The sequence below is a fragment of the Corvus cornix genome, chromosome 18 (genome assembly GCF_000738735.6).
Source record: "Corvus cornix cornix isolate S_Up_H32 chromosome 18, ASM73873v5, whole genome shotgun sequence".
Lineage (NCBI taxonomy): Eukaryota > Metazoa > Chordata > Aves > Passeriformes > Corvidae > Corvus > Corvus cornix.
Genome location: NC_046347.1, coordinates 1,812 through 21,207, shown reverse-complemented (window position 1 = coordinate 21,207; position 19,396 = coordinate 1,812). Strand labels below are relative to the sequence as shown.

Here is a 19,396-nt window from a genome sequence, read left to right as displayed (position 1 = left end):
AGCCTGTGGCTCCCTGCTCCCACTGCTGCTCCGCTCAAGGAGTTTCTCAGCCCCAGAGCAGGAGAAAAAGGCAGAAAATCATGGAATCCTGGGGTTGTTGAGGCTGGCAAAGGCCTTTAGCATCATCAAGTCCAAACATCAACCACCACCATGGTCACATCAACCCATGACCTCAAGTGCCATGTATTTATCCATACATATTTATCCTATATTTATCCATATATTTATCCATGGATTATCCATATATGTTTATCCATATACATTTCCCATGTATTTACCCATGTATTTATCCCTAATTTACCCATGTATGTTATGAGCACTTCCAGGGTTGGTGACTCCACCACTGCCCTGGGCAGCTGTTCCAGCGCTGGACAACCCTTCCCATGCTGGGCCAGGAGATGGATTCTGGAAATCCAGACTCCGAGGAGCAGGGGATTAAGGCAGCATTGGATTCCTTTATTCTCCCAGAAGGATAAAGGAGATTTATCCCCAGACGAACCAGAGGTGATCACACTGAGGTCATCAGTGGGATTTCTTCCTTACTCCCACAAATACCCACTGGGGTGACAGAGTTCCCTACAAGGGCGGTGTTGGAAGGAGCTGCTGGAATGTTTTGCTGTTCATTGGGATCCACAGGATGTTTGGTGTCTCTCAGAGCTGTTCCAGGCTCTCCACAGACCCAAGCACTCCTCACACTTCTCCTCAGAGTAGAGAGGTTTCCCAGAGTGCTGGTTTTTAATTTCAGATGCTGGGATAACGACACGGCTTCAGGAGGCAGGAGACTCATTGTGCTGTGCCTCAGTCCAGGCAGGGACAACCCCCAGCTAATAAAAACCTCTTTAAAGCACAAAAAGTCCCATTAAACTGATATTATAAAGGCTGCAAATTGAAGCAGGCCTCAATCAGAAAGCAACAGAATTTAATTCCCCCCCCTTGCCCATGTGCATGATGATCTCCTTCCTAATTGCCCATCCCCGCTTTTCCCACAGAAGGGCTGTCCCGAGGTTGGAGATGGTTCCAGCTTTATGGAGCTTTGATCTTGATCTGGTTTTACTTTTTACAGAGCACAGAACCCGAGAGTGGCAACTGCTTTCCTCTTGTTCCTCCTGTGGCAGTGAACTGCTCTTCCCAAGGACGGCTGCAGGAATTCTCAGGCAGCAGAACGTATGGAATGCCAGGCACGCTACAGAATTCCAGTGGGAGCAGCAGGAACTTCTGTTCTTTACTGGCAGGGCTGTGCCATGAAGGGGAGCTCAGAGATATTGGTCAGCTCAGGGAATGAGCCTGGCTCATGGTAAGGAAATTCGCTGTGCAGTTACTTTGGGCCCTTTCTCCTCCTTCTCCTTCTCCTTCTCCTTCTCCTTCTCCTTCTCCTTCTCCTTCTCCTTCTCCTCCTTCTCCTTCTCCTCCTTCTCCTTTTCCCTCTCTTCCCAACACCGGTTCCAGACCTCAGTATAATCCATGTTCCCACAGCCTGACCTTGCAGTTTTCCCAGCTTAGCAGCCCCAGCAACACTTGCAGCCTCTCTGTCTGGACTTTGTCTTGCTGAAATCTCCCTTTGTTGATCCTTTGCTGCCTCACCTTTTATCCAGCAATAACGTGCAGTGGGTGGAAGCTTCTCAGAATTCCCTCCCTGTTCCACTGGAAACATTCCCGAGTGGAAGCAGCTGCACTGCCCATCAGCACTTCCCTGCTTTTAGGGGTGGTTGAGGCATGAAGGATGCAACAAATGGAGTTGGCTCCAAGGGGATGAAATGCTCCCCGTGAGGCTGCTCAGAGAGCTGGAGCTGAGGAATCCGGGTGGGAATCACTGCAGGAAAAAGGAAGGAAAAGAGAGCAGAGGAACAGGGATGCAATTCCAACCTCTCCAAGGACTGGCATGGGCACATTCACCATCACCATTTAATCTAGACACGATTTCTTCTTTGCCTCTGGCTGCCAGGAGCAGGATGAGCAGTTTAATGAGTTTAAATAGTGAATAGTTTAATTAGCTGGAAGAGACTGGATCAATAGCTGCTTAAACAAACAACTGGCTCCCTGTTTCCAAGCTTGGATGTAGTTTTGGAAGGTTCCTGGCAATTTGGCAGTGATTAGTGATGCTGAGAATGTGCTTTTTTGTGGGTTTGGGGCTTTTACTCCTGTTCACGTGGCTGCTTTTTCTTGTTGAGTGGAAAACAGGAGGGAAAGAGCAACCACGGAAGGAATTCCACTCTTGCTGCTTCAAGGGATGGATCAGGAAGGAACAGGCTGCAGGGAATTTGGAGTGCAAACTGGGATCTCTCCGGTATTTCCGGCAGTCAGTCCATCGGTGCTTGGTGGCTGTTTAGGCCACGTGCAAGGTGAAGGATGGTGCACATCGCAGAGCTGCTGGTGGCTCCTTCCCCTGCCCGGCTGTCAGTCACCCTGCAGGGTGCTGGAGCAGCGTGCCAGAGGCCACGGATCCTATGGATCCCATGGATCCAGGGGCGTGATCAGGAGCCTGAGCCTGCTGGCCACTCCTTGCTCTCTCTTATCCTGACTTTTCAGCTCTGCAGCGAATCCAGCTCGAGCTTTTCAACCCTTAGAAACCCAGGGACCTTTCATGTCTGTTCTCAGATCTGGGATTTAAATCCAGCCCTTATCAAAGCACCCCATGACCAGGCAGGCCCTGAATCCCAGCAGGGATCTGATAAAGAGGGACCTGACATCCTAAAGAAACCCTTTGAAATCCTGCTGGGATTGATTTGTATCCATAATGGAGCCCAGAGCTCTCTGCCAGGGAGAGATGAAGCTGCTCCTTTGCTTTATCATCCTCAGGCCCTTCCCAGCTTTGAGGGAAATTCACTTCCTCTTCAATCCCCAAAATCATGGAAAAGTTCCTTTGTACCCTTCTCTCCACAGCCCCTACGTGGATTAACCAACTTTTCCGAGCTGATTAATGGTTTGACAGAAGAACTGCCTGGAGAGCAGCTGAATTCCCACGGCAAAATTCCTGACTGAGGGAAACGACCTTGGGTTCCTCCCCTTCCCGTAGAGCCTGGGAAATCTGGGAAAATCACAGCTCCAAAGGAGCTGCTCCCCTCGCCCCCGGATTCAAAGAGAAATGGAGAAACACTCAAGGAAGTTTTGAGATAAAACCACTGCAGATAAAATTGAAATGAGCCCTTCAGCCCTTTTTTTGTGTGGTATTTAGAATGCAAGGGAAAGAAGGCTGGGTAATCCCTGGGATTAGGGAACAGCACGGCTGAGGTCCCAGATTTCGAGGCCAGGTAATGGCTGGAACAACATTAATATGGACTTTGTCTTTAAAAGCAAAAGCTTTAAAAATTAGGAATAGAACAGAAACTCTCATTAATTCAGGACTGTACAGAGCCTAAAGCCTCCTTAGGTTTTCAGCTCAAGGCAACTTTCTTTTTCATGGGGCCATAAACAGATTTTTTCTGGCTTTTTAGAGCTTTTCTCTACTAAAATCCATTCAGCTGTCAATCCATCCTCCCTCAGAAGGTGTCAGTGCAATCTACCTTAAATTAAAAAAAAAGCCCAGGGAAGAAGATCTTATCTCCCAGATGGAGAATGGGACAGGAAGAATAATAAAAGTGAAAGTGATTCACCAGGACTGGTGATGAAAAAATCCGTGATGGAATCAAGATTAGGGTCTTAATCTGCTCCCTTCTTTCCACCTTGCCCCAGATCTGGGGCAGCTCTTGCTGGCTGGATCCAGGATCACTGAAAGCAAAGTGCCAAAGGCTTCCAGGAACTTCAAACTCAGAAAATCCCCCCAGCTCTGCCTGAAATAGGAATATTAGGTTTAAAATGGGCCTTTTGTTACAGGGCTGGAATTAGGGAGCTGCCTAGCAGGGACTGAAAACACATCTGAGGATCAGCAGAGGAAAAGCAGCTTTTTCCTGCTGTCTGCAGGTCAGAGCTCTTTAAATTGGGGCTGTTAAATGTCCCTGGCCGCAGGAGATTGGGGAAGCAGAGGTGAAGGGAAAAAATCCTCTTTATTCCTGTGAAGGATACAGGATGCTTTGTTCACTAAATATCAAGTAGCAGGAAACCATCTGCCTATACCTAGATAAGAGCCAGAGACAAATATGTGCTTGCCTAATCCCTATCTGTACTTGCTTAATCAGCTTTTAGTTCCAGGACCTTGAGCATAATGACCATACAAGGAGAGGTCAACCAAAAGACACCGGAGGATGACTACTAACCTTCATTCTGCGACCACCAGGAGGAAAAAGACCCCCTAGCAACAAGTCACACGTGCGCAGAATACCATGAAAGAGACACGTTAACCGGAAAAGAGACTGTATAAGAAGGAACTGGAACTGGCGAAAGGCGCGGCAGTTGGTGAGCGAGGAGACTCCCCGCTGCCCAGCGCTGTAATTGCTTTTGCCTTGCTTGCTTGCGCTAATAAATAAAATTGTAATTAGCAGATTGAGTCTCGGAATTTATTACATTCCCTGATTGTTCCGTGAGCTTGGGCTGCTCCAAAATGCAGCCCCAGAAAAAGAAGAAGCAGAGAGAGTGAATTTGTGCCTGCAGGGATGGGCCTAAAGCCTCCTTAGGTTTTCGGCTCAAAGCAACTTTCTTTTTCATGGGGCCATAAACAGATTTTGAACTACCTTTTTCACCTTCCTTCCTTTGTTCATTTTTACCTTTCTACCTTTGTTTGTTTCTGTAGCAGCTTGGAAAAAAACAAACAGAGACCACTGTTTCTTCAGGCAGGATCTCTCTTTATTACACAAGCCCCAGTATTTCTGCGTTTCTATTTTGGGAAAGTTGTAAGAGAGTTTTGGGAATGGGCACAGGGAAAGACAAAACAGATACAATGCCCACAGACTTGTCAGGGCAGACTTTCTGCCCCTTTTAGGCCACTGACTCAAACATGAAACCCCCCAGCTTTCTGGGAGGTGAAGGAAGAACAGTCACACCTGGTGCTTCTACCTGTAGCCATTTGCCTGCTCTGCATCTTTCCCAAGAGAGCAGAAGGCCCTTAGCAAAGTGAAGATCAATGGAACAAGTTGCTCTCCCACTCAGGGCTCTCGTTAAGGCTGGAATGGCTGCTGCCAGCCTCTGCACTTCCTGCCTTTCCAACTTCCTCCCTTTGTTCATTTCTACCTTTTTAACTTTCTACCTTTGTTTGGTTCTGACTCTCTACCTTTCTATTTTTCTACTTTTGTTGCTTTCTACCTTTCTGAATTTCTAACTTGACATGTTTGTTTGTTTCTACCATTTGAACTTTCTATCTTTCCATCTTTCTTCATTTCTAACTTTCTACATTTCTACCTTTGTTCATTTCTACATTTCTAACTTTCTACCTTTCTACATTTGTTCATTTCTACCATTCTGACCTTCTGCCTTTCTACCTTTTTTGTTTCTACTTTTATGACTTTGTACCACCTTTCTAAGTTTTGTTTCTTTTTACCTTTGTTAATTTTTACCTTTGGTAGTTTCTAACTTTCTACATCTCTGACTTTCTATCTTTGTTTCTACTTTTCTGACTTTCTACATTTCTAACTCTCTACTTTTGCTTGTTTCTACCTTTCTACATTCCAACCATTTTTGTTGCTACCTTTCTAACTTTCTACCTTTGTTTGTTTCTAACTTTCTAGATTTGTCCCTTTCTGCCTTTGTTTGTAACTTTGAAACTTTATACCTTTGTTTTTCTCCCCATTTTTACCTTTCTAACTTTGTTTCTAACCTTCTTGTTAGAGAAGTTCCCTCAGGCCCAGAGGGAAGCCAAAGCATTAGGTGTGAATTAAAACCTTTGGACAAGCTGACATCCATGAAGCCACACCAAAATGAAATAGAAATACAGATTTTTTACTAGAAATAGATGCTAAGTGCCTTAAACATGAAAAAGCTGTAGCAGAGATCTTAAACACAGCTCTTGCTGCAGCAGTGTTACCTTTTCACAGAATTCTTTACTTTAGACAAAATCTAGATAGAATTAGACTGTTCACATGTTTTAGATGGAGTGTTCACATAAACAGTAAGAGCTGACGAAACTGTATGTGCAAATCTGTGTAATACAGATGTACACTTGTGTGAGGCTTACGACTGTTAGAATTAGACCAGGATGGGTTAAGAAAAAGGAAACTAGAATGGTGTGTTAATCTTACTGGTCAATTAACAAATAGAATCCACACTTGTGTAAGAAAAAATACAGTGTATGGAGCATATAGAAGAAGCTGGTTTTGCCTGCTGCTGCTGCTTGGCTTTATCATGTAACCCCATTCGAACTCTGCCTTCAAGACAGCTGTGAGACTGTGAAATAAAGAACTCAGCAGAACAGCAGCCTCCTCTGCTCTTTCACCCTGGTCCGAGAAGGAAGGGTACCCTGTCAAAGGCTCAACACTTGCCTTTCTGAGTTTGTTTCTAAATTTCTACCTTTCTAATTTTGTTTCTAATTTTTTTTTTTTGTTTCTAACTTTGTTTGTTTTTAACTTTCGACCTTTGGAAATTTGTTTGTTTGTTGTATTTTACCTCTTTGTTTGTTTCTAAATTTCTGCTGTTGTAACTTTGTTTCTAACTTTCTACTTTTTACATTTCATTCGTTTTTAACTTTTTACCATTCCTCCCAGCGAGGGATGTGTGCAGAATACTAAAACCTGTTAAGTTCTTCACTTTTACATCTATAGGCAAGTGCTACTGATTTAGATGTAAATTCATTTTGAAATGAGCCAGCCCTCTCTCTCTACTCTGTCGCATACAGGAATATAAGAAGCTGGGAATAGAGATCAGCAAGTTTTGCGAATAACGAGCCGGCGTTTTTCTGTAGGAAGGAAAGAAGCAAGTGCCTGGCCCAGGGAGCCGAGACGCTCGGGCTGCAGGAGCTGCAGAGCGCCCAGAGCCGGCTTTTGCCTCTGCTCTGTCCCTGCCCCCGGGCTGAGCTGGGCGGCGCTGCTGCCGCCTGGTGGCGAGAGCGCGGCACTGCCGCCCCCGGCACGGCGCCCCGGCGCTGCTGCCGCCCGGTGCCGGCTGAGCCGAGAGGGCGGCGGCCTCGGTGGCTGCCGAGCGTGGCAAGGGCAAGGAGCGGGAGCGAGCGGGGCTGGGTCTGTCAGCGGAGGGGAGGGGCGAAGGGCGGTTCGGAGCGCCGAGGGACACGGCCGTGCATGAGTGGGGCCCCATGAGTGGGGAAAGGAGTGGGCGCCGTGCGGGGCGAGGAATGACCGCGAGGAATGACAGCGCGGGGGGCGGGGCCGGTTTTGCCGGGCAGCAGAGGCGCGGTCGCAGCGCGACCCGGGCGGGGGGCACCGGGCGGGCACGGTCGGAATCGAGCCGCCCGCGTGTCGCTCTCAAGGAGGCGGCTCGGAAAGGAAGGCGCAGTTCCGCGCTCTCGGGACGGCGTTAAGTGACGTTTTTATTAGAACCTGCCAGGACCTTGCAGAGGGTGGTTTACACTTCCGCCACACTCAAGATGGCGGACGCACTAGGCCCCTTTGAGAGGTGTCCCTGCCGATGCCTGCCGCCGGTCGCGGAGCAGTCGCCCGCCTCCGGCGCCGCTGACCCCACCAGCCGTGTCCTCGCGCCGGGAAGCACCGCGGAAAATCTCGCGGAAAGCGCGGGGCCGGCGTCGGAGTCCGGGCCGGATTCAGGCAGCCGAATAGACGCCCTTGTGAGGGGCGGCGGGGGCCCCTTAAGTGTACCACACTAAAGATGGCGGCTAGACCGGAAGTGGCTTCTGCCAGCACCCAAGATGGCGGCGAAGGGCGGAAGTTTCGTCACCGCCACACTAAAGATGGCGGCCGTGTACGCTGTTTTCTGACCTTCTCAATATGGCGGCAGGGAAGGCCCCCTCAAGGTGCGTCTATTCGGCTGCCTGAACGCAACGCCGACGCCGACGCCAGCCCAGCGCTTGCACGCAGATTTCTGAGGCGTTTCCCGCTATGCGGACACCGACTGTGGGGTCAGCGGCGCCTGGGGCAGGCGGGAGCATTCAGGCAGTCGAATAGACGGAGCGGGGTCCTTCCGGCCGCCATCTTGAGAAGGTCGAATAGCCACATTGGTGCGGTCCCGGTGACTTCCGCCCTTCTTCGCCAGGAGCGGCAATGGCGGGGAGCCCGGGGAGCAGCGCGGCCGGGCCGGGGGCACCGGGCGGGTGCTCCGGGCTCGGAGGTGAGCGGGGAACGGGGACAGCCCCGAGCGGACGGTGGGGGCCGCGGGGATCGGTATTCCGGCCCAGGGATGGGTGTCCCGGCACAGGGATGGGTGTCCAGGCACAGGGATGGGTTCCTGGACTATCTAATAATATTATATAACGATCGTACAAGGAGATCTATATAAAAAATCCTCCATGGTCATCCTTCTCCCAGCCCCGCTGTGTTTTCAGGATCTTGGGGGAAGAGTTTGGGTCTGGACAAGGCTCTCGGGCACAGGGTGGGATTCTTGGGGTGCAGGGCCAGGATTTGGACTCGATGCTCCCTGCGGGTCCCTTCCAGCCCAGGAAATGCTGCGATCCTGTGCCTCTGAGGGTGAAATAAAGGGCACGGTGGGGTTTGTGCCCGCTGTGTTCACGGCCCCGCCGGCTCAGGGCGGGTTCAAGGCGCAGCTGCCCCGAGCCAGCGGGACCGGCCGGGGCTGCTCGCTCCCGGTGCTGCCGCCTTGTGGGGAGAGCCCGGCACTGCAGCCCGCACAGGCGCTGGACCACGGGATCGGCGTGGAACAGCAGCGCAGGGAGTGCTGAGGCAGCGCAGGGAATGCTGCGGTCCCAGGGAAGGCTGAGGCGTCCCCTGCCCGGGGCACTCGGCAGCAAATCCCTGATGTTGAGCAGAAAAAGGAAAGTTCTGGGTTAGTGGGAGGAGGTTTCTGGAATGGAGCTGGGACAGGTGCTGATCCACGCATGGAATCACGGGCTGGTTTGGCTTGGAAGGGACCACCAAGATCATTTACACTCTGTTTGTTGTCTGATTCCACAGCAAAGAACATCCAGAACTGCCACCTCACCCTCACGGACAGCAGGAATGTCTTCCATAGCTCTTGTTTCGGAATGGGAATGGCTGTTGGGAGCTCTGGCAGGACCAGGTAAGAAGAGAAATGGGATCATTCTGGCTGCTGCTGGAGGTGGTTTTCTGCTTTCAGGCTGTTCTTCTCATTGATCCTTTCACAGCAGTGTTCTAGGGCACATTTGAGGGTAATTCCAGGAATTTCAAACCAGATAAAAACTGGTGGGGCAAAAATGTGAACCTGATCCATTTCTGGTAATTCCAAGCTTCTCCCACAACACCGTTCCAGGGGAAAGCTGATGAAAGGGTAAAGATGCAGAGGAACAAGTGCTGTAAACCCCCCATGCGCTCTTGACAGAGCAAACCTTGCAGTACTCCCAGCAGATCTCTTGGAGAAAGTGTGGGATCGCAAGGTTTTCCGGGAAAGCAAAACAGGGGCGGAGATGAGGGAATAGGCTTCCAGTTCTTCCTTTAGCTGAAAGCCTGGGGGAATTGAGAGGGGCCACAAGAACTGTTTGTGTAGGAAAATGGGAGTTTGGGGGCTGAATCTGAGTTTCTCTCTGGGGCGTTTTTGAGGGAAAAGCTGAGGTGCTGTTTAAGGGAGAGAGTGCGCATTTTTGGGGTGGAAAAGGTTTGATCAATATTGTAGAGGAAGTAAAATGTTGGGGGTAAAAGTGGATGCAATCTGGAGGGGACAGAAGGAATATTTTGGAGGCAAAATGGGGAACTCAGTAGTGGACAGATGGGGAACATTTTGGGGGCAACACTTGACAAACTCTCTGGGGTGGAGAACGAAGACATTGAGGGAAAAATGAGGTGATGAGCAGTGGGCACGTAGGGAAGGTCGTGGGGGTAAATGTTGAGAAAAGCCCCGTGGTATTCAAGAAATCCTTGGAAGCAGGACTGAGGAATTCAGTGGTGGAAAGATAGAGGAATTTTGCGGGGGTAAAACTTCCAAAGATCTAAGAGTTGAGAGTGTGTGTTTTTAGGTAAAAAGGATGTCTTGTTGAAGTTGGGCGTCTGGATTGTGGCATTTGTGGATCACAGGGTGTTTTTGCAGAAAGTAGGAGAAAAAGAAGACTCCCAAAGCCTCGGTAGCTGTGTTAAGAAATCCCTCGCAGGGAAGAAAGGTACCTAAACCTCCTAGAAGTAGGGACTAATTAGCACGGGAAGGGGAAAACCCACCCCCAGTGGGAGAGAGCCCGCCGGGTAAGGGAAGAGAAGGATGCCCTTAAGAAGAAGCAGGGAAGGTGAATTTCTCGGTTTGCTAAAATGTATCAAAAAGTTTGGAATCTGGGTCTGTGTGGAGGCCGGGATTTTCTCGGCCATATGCAGAGCCCAGCATTAGGAATAAAGTTTTGATATCCTTCCAGCACCCAAACGCAACAGAGGGAATCCTGGAGGAGGTGGAAAACGCTGTCGCTCCGTCGGTGGAATTCCTGGGAAATGGAAAGCAGCAGAAGCAGCAAGAACAGAGTTGGAAGCAGGCTCCAGCCAGGTAAGGCAGACACCAAATCCTTTGGGCAGGGGTGGGAAGAATTAATTCTTACATTCGTAGCCCATGGATTCCTGAGCAGGATCCTGGCAGGGAAGACTGCAGGGATCAGACTGGGGACTGATCCCAGCTGGGGGCATGAGCCTTGGAATTGGCTGAAGGGAAGAAAGAGGGATCCTTTGAGCACAAGGATCAGCTGTCAAATGTGGAGATGGCATCAGACAATTCCTCGGGAGGGTTTAGTTCCTGGGCCAAATCGATCTCCTGCCTTGTGAAGGAGCTCAGAGACCTGGGAAGAGCCCAAGCAACGCAGGGAATGCAGTGGCAGATAAAACTGCCGGGGAACGGTGGGGAAAAGCATCGAACAGGGGGCCTCGTTTTGTACAGGAACGGTACAAAAAATGTCCAAAAGAGCAGGAATCCAATGGGATTTTACGTATTCCTCGGAGACCACAATCCAGTGGGAAGGCTGAGAGAAGGAAGCAAAGCCTAAAAAGGCAAATGAGCCAAATCCTGCCCAAAGCCTCCAATGGCCACATTCCCTGGCATTGCTGAGGACTTCAGCCGAGCTCCAGGCAAAAGGTGAGCCCCTATGGAATCCTTTCTGGGAGACCATATCCAGCTGGGACCCTTCCTGGAGAAGGCCATGGGATATGGGTTATCCCAGGTCCAGAGAATATGTCATTTCCTTGGAAAAACACTTGGATCACTGCATCACTTTCTTGTTTCAGGCTCACCAGTCAGCCGGGCTATCCAAGTCCATCCTCCCCAGCGGGGAGAGCGGGAGCACGTCCGGCCATGGAGAATTTCTGGGAGAGCCCGGGAGAAGAAAGAAGGCTCCAGCTTCACAGATCTGTGTCATAACCCATCCTGTCGGCCGCTCCTGTTTGATCCCGGTGCATTTGTCCTCTTGGATTCAACCTGAGCAGCGCTAATTGCTGGCAATGAAGCAGCCTTTGGTACTTCTTTTCCACAAAACCTCTCCATCCTGCCCTTCAATCCTGTTGCAAACACGGGGAAAACCCAAAACTCCGTTTTTTCCCCTCTCCCCTTCACTTTGCCTCCTCTTTTCTTGCAGGCTTTGGGCTATCCAGGCTTGCATGTGGATTAGGCAGAGCACCTGTAAGCTCAGCTCCAGGTGGGATTGCAGCGGTGTTGGAAGCACCAGGGATTCTCCCAAGGTTTGGTGTGAGGAGCTGCATCTTGGGAGGGGCTGGGATTTTGTGCACTTCTGGGGTTTTTTTTTCCTGTTTGCCTTTTGGGCTGCCTCAGAGAAAAGGCTGAAAACCGAAGAAGCTGAGGGGGGGTTCCCAAATTCCTTTCCAGCCCTTCAGAGGAGGCACAAAGCCACGTGCAGCTGAGGAAAGGGATGTGAGGAGAATGGCAATAATGGAGCCTTGGGACTCTGCACTTCATTCTTTTCACGTGTTTGGAGGTGCAGGAAATGCCAAACCCCACAGGAATTCTGCGTCTGTAACATCGGGTGCAACCTCTTGAAACCCAAGTGCTCAGAGTGGGGTTTTCCCAAGGGTAAATCCCGATGTGACATGGCAAAGCTTCAGTGAGGATTTCCAGGCTTGACTGCACAGCTTTTGGGAAAGCTCAGTAACCAAACAAGAGCAGATTTCTGTCGGATTTGGATCAAACGTGGCGTTTAAATCTGGGACAGCTCAGCTCCCCGGGTGGGAAAGTGCTTGGAGTAGCCGAGAGCTGAGCCGTTTTTGAGAATTCCAAGCGTTGTGTCCTTACGCTCCTTAATACAGCGTTTAAATAATTGATCCTGAATGGAGCCAGTATCAGAGGGATTTGTTAGAGGGGCAGGGATGTTTTTTCACGTGGCAGTGTGTCGGGATAGTCAAGACTCCTTATGTCAGAATTAATTGGTCTTCCTTCTTTTCCCTTTTGTTCTTTCTAGATTGTGGCTGAGTGGGGAGAATATTTGGGATAAAGAAACGAAATGCCCGAGGGAAGCTTCGTGTTCCCGTGGGGATGCTTTAGGCGCGTGCAGCTTCTGAGCTGCACCGAAACTTGAGGCTCCCCCAGAAGCCTTCCGAAGCTGGAAGGGCCGGGGAAGAGAATTCCAGGAGAGGTGTGGGAAGCGCTTTCTGCCAGGTCTGGACAGCACCGAGGTGGGAATGACTTCAAAGTGTTCCTTGTCCCTGTCCTGTTCCCAGCCCAGGACAAAGTTGGTGTTCCCTGAGCGGCTGCGGTTCCCTGGATGTGGCAGGAGGAGGTCTCTGCCGGGGAGTGGGAGAAATGTCCCTGCCCGGTGCCGTGTCCTTGGCGGGCAGAGAGCGCCGATCGTGGCAAGGGGGGTTTGTGAGTGTGGAATCAATCCTAGCTCCTTTTTAAGGGGGTGTTTTAATGAGTCATCAGCAGGGACCACTTTTAGCCAGCTTTAGTTAAGTTCCTTTTGCACAGGTTTCATGTGGCTTTGATGGTGAAATCAGCAAACCCTGAAGTTTGCCAAATTACCCCTGAAAAGCTTTAATGAACCAATCCTGAGGGAACTGGGGATTGGATATCTGGGATCTTATGGCCCTTTGAGGCCATGTTGGGTTTACCCCCTGATTTTGGTGCCGAGGGAAACTCCAAGTTAAGAATAATCCAAATATGAAGCACTTCTCACAAAACTCAGCTTTGCAAACCTTTATTTGGGCTAAAAAAGAACAGATGGGAATGCCCTTGGCAGAAAAGCAGCTGTGAGGCACAGCAGGCTTCAAATGCCTGTCAGCAGGAGCTCCAGGAGAAACGGCTGCTGGCTGCGGGCATCCTGGGCTTTCCAGGCAGGTTTTGTAGCGGATTGCAAGGCAGTTCTCCTGCCTCTGGGGGGTGGCACCTGCATCCCACTGGAAAGGGAAAATGTGGAGAGAGCGGCAAGCGGGAAGACGGTTGCTGATGTGTGTCCTTGGATTGCAGTTCCTCCCGGTGGGTCTGTGCTGCTGGAAGTTTGAAGGAGATCAGTCCTGGAGTACGTGTGGGTTCACCGGTGGGGCTTGGGAGAGACGCTGGACATGAAATTCCAGGGATGTTCCCCTTGCTGGAGTGAGAAGCAGTGGAAGCACTTTGCTGTGTGCTTCTTCATCGCCTTCACCTCGGTCCCCTGGGGCTCCAGGTAATCCCCTCTCACCTTTGCTTTTCCAAGGGTCTCTAAATGAGGGCTTGAGCTTTGGTGCAGCTCCCTTTACAGGGAAGATCTGTTCCAGGAAAGGTCTCCTGGTCCGGACCGATGGCGTTGCAGGAAAGACAGGCAGGAAGAGCCAACCCCACAGTTCCTGTGGCTCCCTCATCTGATTTGCCTGCAGGCAGCAAGGATCATTCCCAAGTGTCATCCCCTGGCTCCGTGACTCGGGGAGGTTGTGTTCCCCCAAAGGCCAGGGGCCGCTTTGTTTTGCAGCTCACGGAAGTCCAGCTCGGTGGTGCTGGGTTTGGTTTTTGTGTGCAATGAAGGCACTAAAAAATTCCCCTCCTTCACTGGCACAGCCCTGGAGTGGGAGCAGATTCCCCTTATCCCGGAGTTATCCCGCTCCTGCCCTGGATCCCTGCGGTGCCGTGGCAGGTGAGGAGACTGAAAGCTTTCATTAGGAATTGGGCATTATGAGCACTGACATTTACTGTGCTAGAAAGTCCAAGGGACAAATTTGTGCCAATTAATGTCACGCCTTTAACTACGAGGATCAATTTGTGTTATGCTTGTAGCAGAGTCTGGTGACAGAGGGGGTTTCCAAAGGAAGTCTTGCTCCATGGAGGCCTGTACCCAAAGAAAATGCCAAGAGAACTGAGGTGTGAAAAACAAAGATCCTTTGTTTCTATAAGAGCAGCAACAAAAAGCAACTAGAGAACATATTTACATTGGAAGAACCTTTGTAACAACAACGATCTAGAGAACGTATTGACAAGAACATAGCTATCAAAACTATCTTAAACGTATTTACAGAAGACAAAAAGAAACGCTAAAACGTATATACAGAAGGGTGCCATCTCTGCCCTGGATCTCCGTCAGTCCTGGAAGAAAAGCAAGTGACACAGTCATTGCAGTCAGGCACAGAGGGCTGTTCCATGTGCCCCAGGCTGGGACACACTGGCAGAGCGGGACTCTGCTGCCAGCGCTGAGCCTGGCTGGGGCTGGGGGTCAGGCCCCAGGCACTGGCACGGGGCTTGTGTGAGCCAAAGCAAGTGCAGGACAGCATGGGGATGGTGCTTGTGCTGCCAGAATGCAGCAGACGGGGCACCGTGTCCCTCAGCGGGGCACCCAGCCCAGCCCCAGCCTGGCAGCAGGGCACCCACTCTGCCTGTGGGGAGCACATACCTGTCCTACCGCTGGAGTCCCTCTTCATCCCAGGACCATGTCCTCCTCCTCGTCTTTTCCATCCACATCCATGTCCTCACTGTAGTCTTCCATTTCCACCTCCATCTCTTCCTCCATCTCTTCCTTCACATCAACCTCCATCTCTTCCTCCATCTCCTCCTTCGCATCCACCTCCATCTCTTCCTCCATCTCTTCCTTCACGTCCACCTCCATCTCTTCCTCTCCAGTCTCTCCTCCATCCACTTCCATCTCCTCCTCTGTATCAGTCTTTCTATCCACCTGCATCTCTTTCTCTTCGTCTCTGGAAACCTGCAGATGTAGCAAAACCTCGGAGTGGGATCCCTGTCCCACAGCATCCCCACAGAGGCACTTAGGTGGTGTCCATTTCCATGGAATGGCACCTTACCTTCCTCGGGATGAATGCGAGCATCTGGCAGGGATGAACGGCAAAATCCAGGCACAAGAGACCTTTGGGAATTCTTGGGAGTATCGGAGCAGGGGCCAAGCAGGGTGACGGGTGTGTAGGCACAAGGGCGAATGGTTGTGTTGTCCTCTTTGCTGGATGCTGGGAGCTCCGGTGTGAATGCAGACCGTGACATCACAATTCACAGGAGTCCAGGGTCACCGTGGAGTGGACGACGGGGATCATAGAATGATGGACTCCCTGAGTGGTCTGGCTTGGAAGGGACGCTAAAGATCATCTTGTTCCAACTTGAGCAATCTTCTACCAGAGCACGTTGCTCAGAGTCCTGTTCCCACGTGGCCTTGGATGTTCGCAGGGATGGGGCATCCACATCCTCTGTGCACAGCCTGGGCCAGTGCCTCAGCACCCTCAGTGTGAAAAAGCAGCTTCCTTAGAGCCAACCTAACTCAACCTCCTGCAGTTAAAAGCCATCCCCCTTCTCCTCTTGCCACTGGCCCTATTGAACACTGTCCCCATCTTTCCTATGGGACCCTTCGAGTCCTGCATGGCCACAGCAAAGCCTCTCCAGGGCCTTCTGTTCTCCAGGCTGAACATTCTCAAGCCCACATGGACAGCAGTGACTTAGATCAGCAGAAATCAAAGCTGCAAGGTAGCAACTAGCACCAGGAACTGAGAGAGGGAAGCTTTAGACCCAGCCTTGTCTCTAAATAGACAAAATTAGTAAGAGTGCAGGGGCAGATGGTGGGACACTGGCTCTGTTCTAACTGATGAATATTTTCTTTTTTTCTTCTTCTTCTTTTCTCTCATGCTGACCCAGGTTTTGCTGTTTGAAAGGAAGCTTGGCACAGCATCCATTGTCTTCTCCATTTGTGAAACACCGAGCAGAATCTGAGCAGGCTGATGGCGCAGAGCAAAACCTGCAAATATCTTGATAATCCTGAGCCTGGGGGATGCAGCTAAACGCAGTCCAAAGGAATTTCTGGAAAGTCGAACCTGGTTTACATTTTCTTGAGTTTGGCTGTGCCAGCTTCACCAGACATTTAGAGAAAAGCAAACAAAAAACTCCAACCAAAAAAGACAAAAACCCAAACAAACAAACCCACACAAACCAATCAAACAACCAGCTAAAAAACCCCAAAGAAAACCAAAAGGAACGAGGAGTTCATCTTAGTTGTGAGGATATCACAGCAGGCCAATGGCCGCTTCCCACAGGATCACCATACAAAGCCACATGGAACAGCTGCTGCAAAAGATCCACACCAGGGGAAATAGCAGAAGTGCTACATGGCGGCTTTGGGGGTAGCTCCACATGAAGGTGAAGGATGAGCACTCCGTGGTACAGATCCAGCATTCCCCACACTCCAGGCTGCCTTTGCTCCTGATGAAAGACCCTTGCAGGACTGTGGCCCTTCTCAAGGCAATGTAAATCATTGCCACAGCTCTCAGCTGAGCCACTGGCATTTCCAGAGCGAGATTCAGGCACAATCCTACTGCCTCGGAGCATCTGTGGAAGATCCTGAACTTCTTCAGCCCCAGAAACACAAAGCAGCTCAGGCTTTCCCTGAATTGGGTCTTCAGAGGAGGTTTCCAGTATCTCTGAGATTTGTTCACCCCTCAGCACGTGTGACTTTATGTACGGTGATGCATTTGGGTTCCTTCCTCACCCCTGTGTGCCAGAGAGAAACCACCCACGTGGATGAAGGATAATGTGTACAGGGAAATTTATTCCTGGATTGTCATTTTGCTTCACTGTCACTTAGTTTAACATGGTCCTTATCTAAGAAGGACTTAGAAGAAATGTGTAGGAATTTTGGCTCTGAGAGGAGCAGAAAGCACATTTTCTAAAGCAAATTCCCAGCTGATGCAGCTTCCCTGGCAAAAGAGTGATTCCCATTCATCTTCCTGGGAAGAATGTGAAGACCCATTCAGAGATCACAGGTTCAGCTGGCCTTTGGCTTTGTGTACCTCATTTCACAGGTCCAGTTTCATTAAAAGAGGCTCAAGTTTGCCTTGCAACACAGAAGTGCTGTAGCTATTCCCAGGAGAAAACCAAGAAATGACTGTCCCACGGTGTGGTCACTAGGTTGGTACCCGGGGTAGAAATCCCACCACAGTTGTGGCTCTGTGAGCAAAGAGAGCCAGTGCTTTTTGGGGCTGTAACAGCTGAGAGTGTGGCAGAGCAGTTTTTATATTCTTTTTAGAGTCCTGAAAACATTGTTCCCAAAACAATCTTTCTCTCCTGTCTTCTGTCATAAATTGTGGAACAGAGAAAATGGAAAGGAGCAGAGGTTTGTTTAAATTGGCTTTTTTTTGTTTGTTTTTTAGTCTTAAAATAGCATCAGCGTGATGCATGATACTTTAGAAATTGGATTAGTGACACCTATTTTGTCCCACCAGAGAGGTGGGATTTAAGACTTCCAACAAGAGAAACACCAGATGTGCAAGAGCTCAGTTTTCCACCCCTCACAGCCCGGTATCTTGCTGTGCTATTTTAAGCAGCCTCAGCCAGGTATATTAAAATACTGCTCCAAACAACAACAGAATGAAAATGTTCCACCAAATGGGGAAAAATAAGAAAAGTGGGCGGCAGCTGATGTTCATTTTGCAAAGGCAGATGCAAACAATGTTTGCTGGATTCCTTTCCTAGAAAAATGTAGACATTTAATAGAAATCTACCTCTGAGGCTGATAAGTTTGGTATGATTTTAGATCTGGGAGGAGCAAAACAGGTTCTAGAGAAGCTGTGATTGTGGCAGCCTTGGCAGTGTTCAAGGCCAGGTTGGATGGGGCTTGGAGCAAAGTGGTCTAGTGGAATATGTCCTGAGTGTGGTGAGAGTTGGAACAAGATGAGCTTTAAGGTCCCTTCCAACCCAACACATCCTGTGAGTCCATGAAAAGAAACTTTTGGTTTTCCTGAGGTGTTGCCTTGGCAAGGGGAGGTCACAAATACCTCAGGTAGTTTGAAATGCCCTGAGCAGAACCCAGCTGTGCTTTATCACAGGTGCTGAGGGCTTTTCACTTGTATTTTATGGGGGATTTTCACAGGGCAGTGCAAGAGCAGCTGAATGTGTTTGACAGGCAAAGAGGGCCAGTGTGGCAGCAGCTTCATTCAACAGAGCTTTTCCTTCTGTGATCCTGTATAACCTGAGGCACTCTGGGGCTCTTGAACCCGGCAGCTGGGCAAGTTAATCATGATAATAAGTGGTAAATTAACCTGCTCCACTCTCCTTAGCATGGGGGGTGATGAGCATTAGGTAGTTTGGGGAGCATTGCCAAGATGGGAGCTTGTTTTTTGCCAAGGAGAAGGGAGAAAATATTGCTTAGACTAAATAAAGCAGCTCTGCTTCCCCAGCAGGAGGAAAAGAAGCGATTAAAGATGTGAGTGCTGCATGGAATCATTTGCATGAGGATACATCTTGTCTGCTATGCAGGATAGTTCCCAATAAACCATGCTTCTCCTGACCTTTATTTTTGGATTTCTACCACATAGTACAAGAGTCAAGATTAAAAATCCCAAAATGCTTTGTGGGCAGGGAATGAAAAGTGGGGAGGCACTTTTTTGTTTTCTTCAGCCTGCCTCTTTCTTTTGTTCCCTTCAGAGATCTCACTTCATTTCTGCTGGTTTTTGGAGCACATGTGCTTAGCTCTTCCCAGATCCCCTGGGCTTGTTTTAGCTCTGGGTGTCATGGACACTCTAAATTGTGAGGTTTTTTTCCCTCCATCTACCTCTGCTTCTTCAAGTGGTTTACCTTCCTTTACCTGTTGGAGTGATGGATTTTTCTCACCTTTTATTACTTAGTGCTTTTTCTGTATTTCCTTCATTCTCTAAAACCAGCTTTTCCCTTGCCCTGTGGCTGTTAGATGCCAGTTATGGGAGCATTAATTCTTTCTCTACTGCTTGTCTGAGCTTTCACAAGGAGCTGAGAGCTCTCTCGGGTTCAACTTGACTCGCTTCATCACCTTCCTTGCTGCTGCCTATGTCCTTGGACACTTAAGGGAATAAAGTCTCAGTGTGGAGGTGTGGAGATTGTAGTTGTGAAACTGTGGGTCTTTTTGAGAGACAAGAATGCTGTTCTCAGTCTTTTCAAGGATAAACTGACCACCTTGTTTTGGGGCCAAGCGGGCTCAGATCAGCACAGAGGTGCCTGTTGCAGGTACTGAGCTTTGGAGGGCTGGCAGCAGCTTCTTGGGCTGTGTTTGTGTGGTGCTGTAAGGTTTGTGTTGGGTCCCTGGAGCAGTGGG

The 19,396-nt window shown here is 49.8% G+C and overlaps 1 protein-coding gene and 1 long non-coding RNA gene across 19 annotated transcripts; one reads left to right on the top strand and one right to left on the bottom strand.

Moving 5' to 3' along the window:
- Positions 1 to 315: 315 nt before the first annotated feature.
- On the top strand, positions 316 to 16,200 carry LOC120410944. Of its 18 annotated transcripts, none has more exons than XR_005603310.1 (9): positions 316 to 504; positions 1,064 to 1,294; positions 8,901 to 9,006; positions 10,301 to 10,425; positions 10,810 to 11,004; positions 11,154 to 11,381; positions 11,501 to 11,603; positions 12,597 to 13,537; positions 15,973 to 16,200. XR_005603310.1 is itself a non-coding variant. In XM_039562093.1 (6 exons), the coding sequence occupies exons 1-4, from the start codon at positions 7,642 to 7,644 to the stop codon at positions 10,975 to 10,977; spliced, it is 858 nt and encodes a 285-aa protein (XP_039418027.1). In that variant the 5' UTR covers positions 7,167 to 7,641; the 3' UTR covers positions 10,978 to 11,004; positions 13,342 to 13,537; positions 15,973 to 16,200. The 18 variants fall into 18 exon arrangements, 6 of the variants coding, with proteins under 6 accessions (XP_039418030.1, XP_039418031.1, XP_039418028.1 ...); XR_005603307.1 differs by having other exon boundaries at positions 12,338 to 13,537; XR_005603304.1 differs by having other exon boundaries at positions 11,749 to 13,537.
- LOC120410945 lies at positions 13,814 to 14,896 on the bottom strand. The gene is made up of 2 exons (XR_005603312.1): positions 14,732 to 14,896; positions 13,814 to 14,427 (listed from the first exon to the last, which is right to left on the bottom strand). It is a non-coding gene; the product is annotated as an uncharacterized LOC120410945 (long non-coding RNA).
- Positions 16,201 to 19,396: the final 3,196 nt, after the last annotated feature.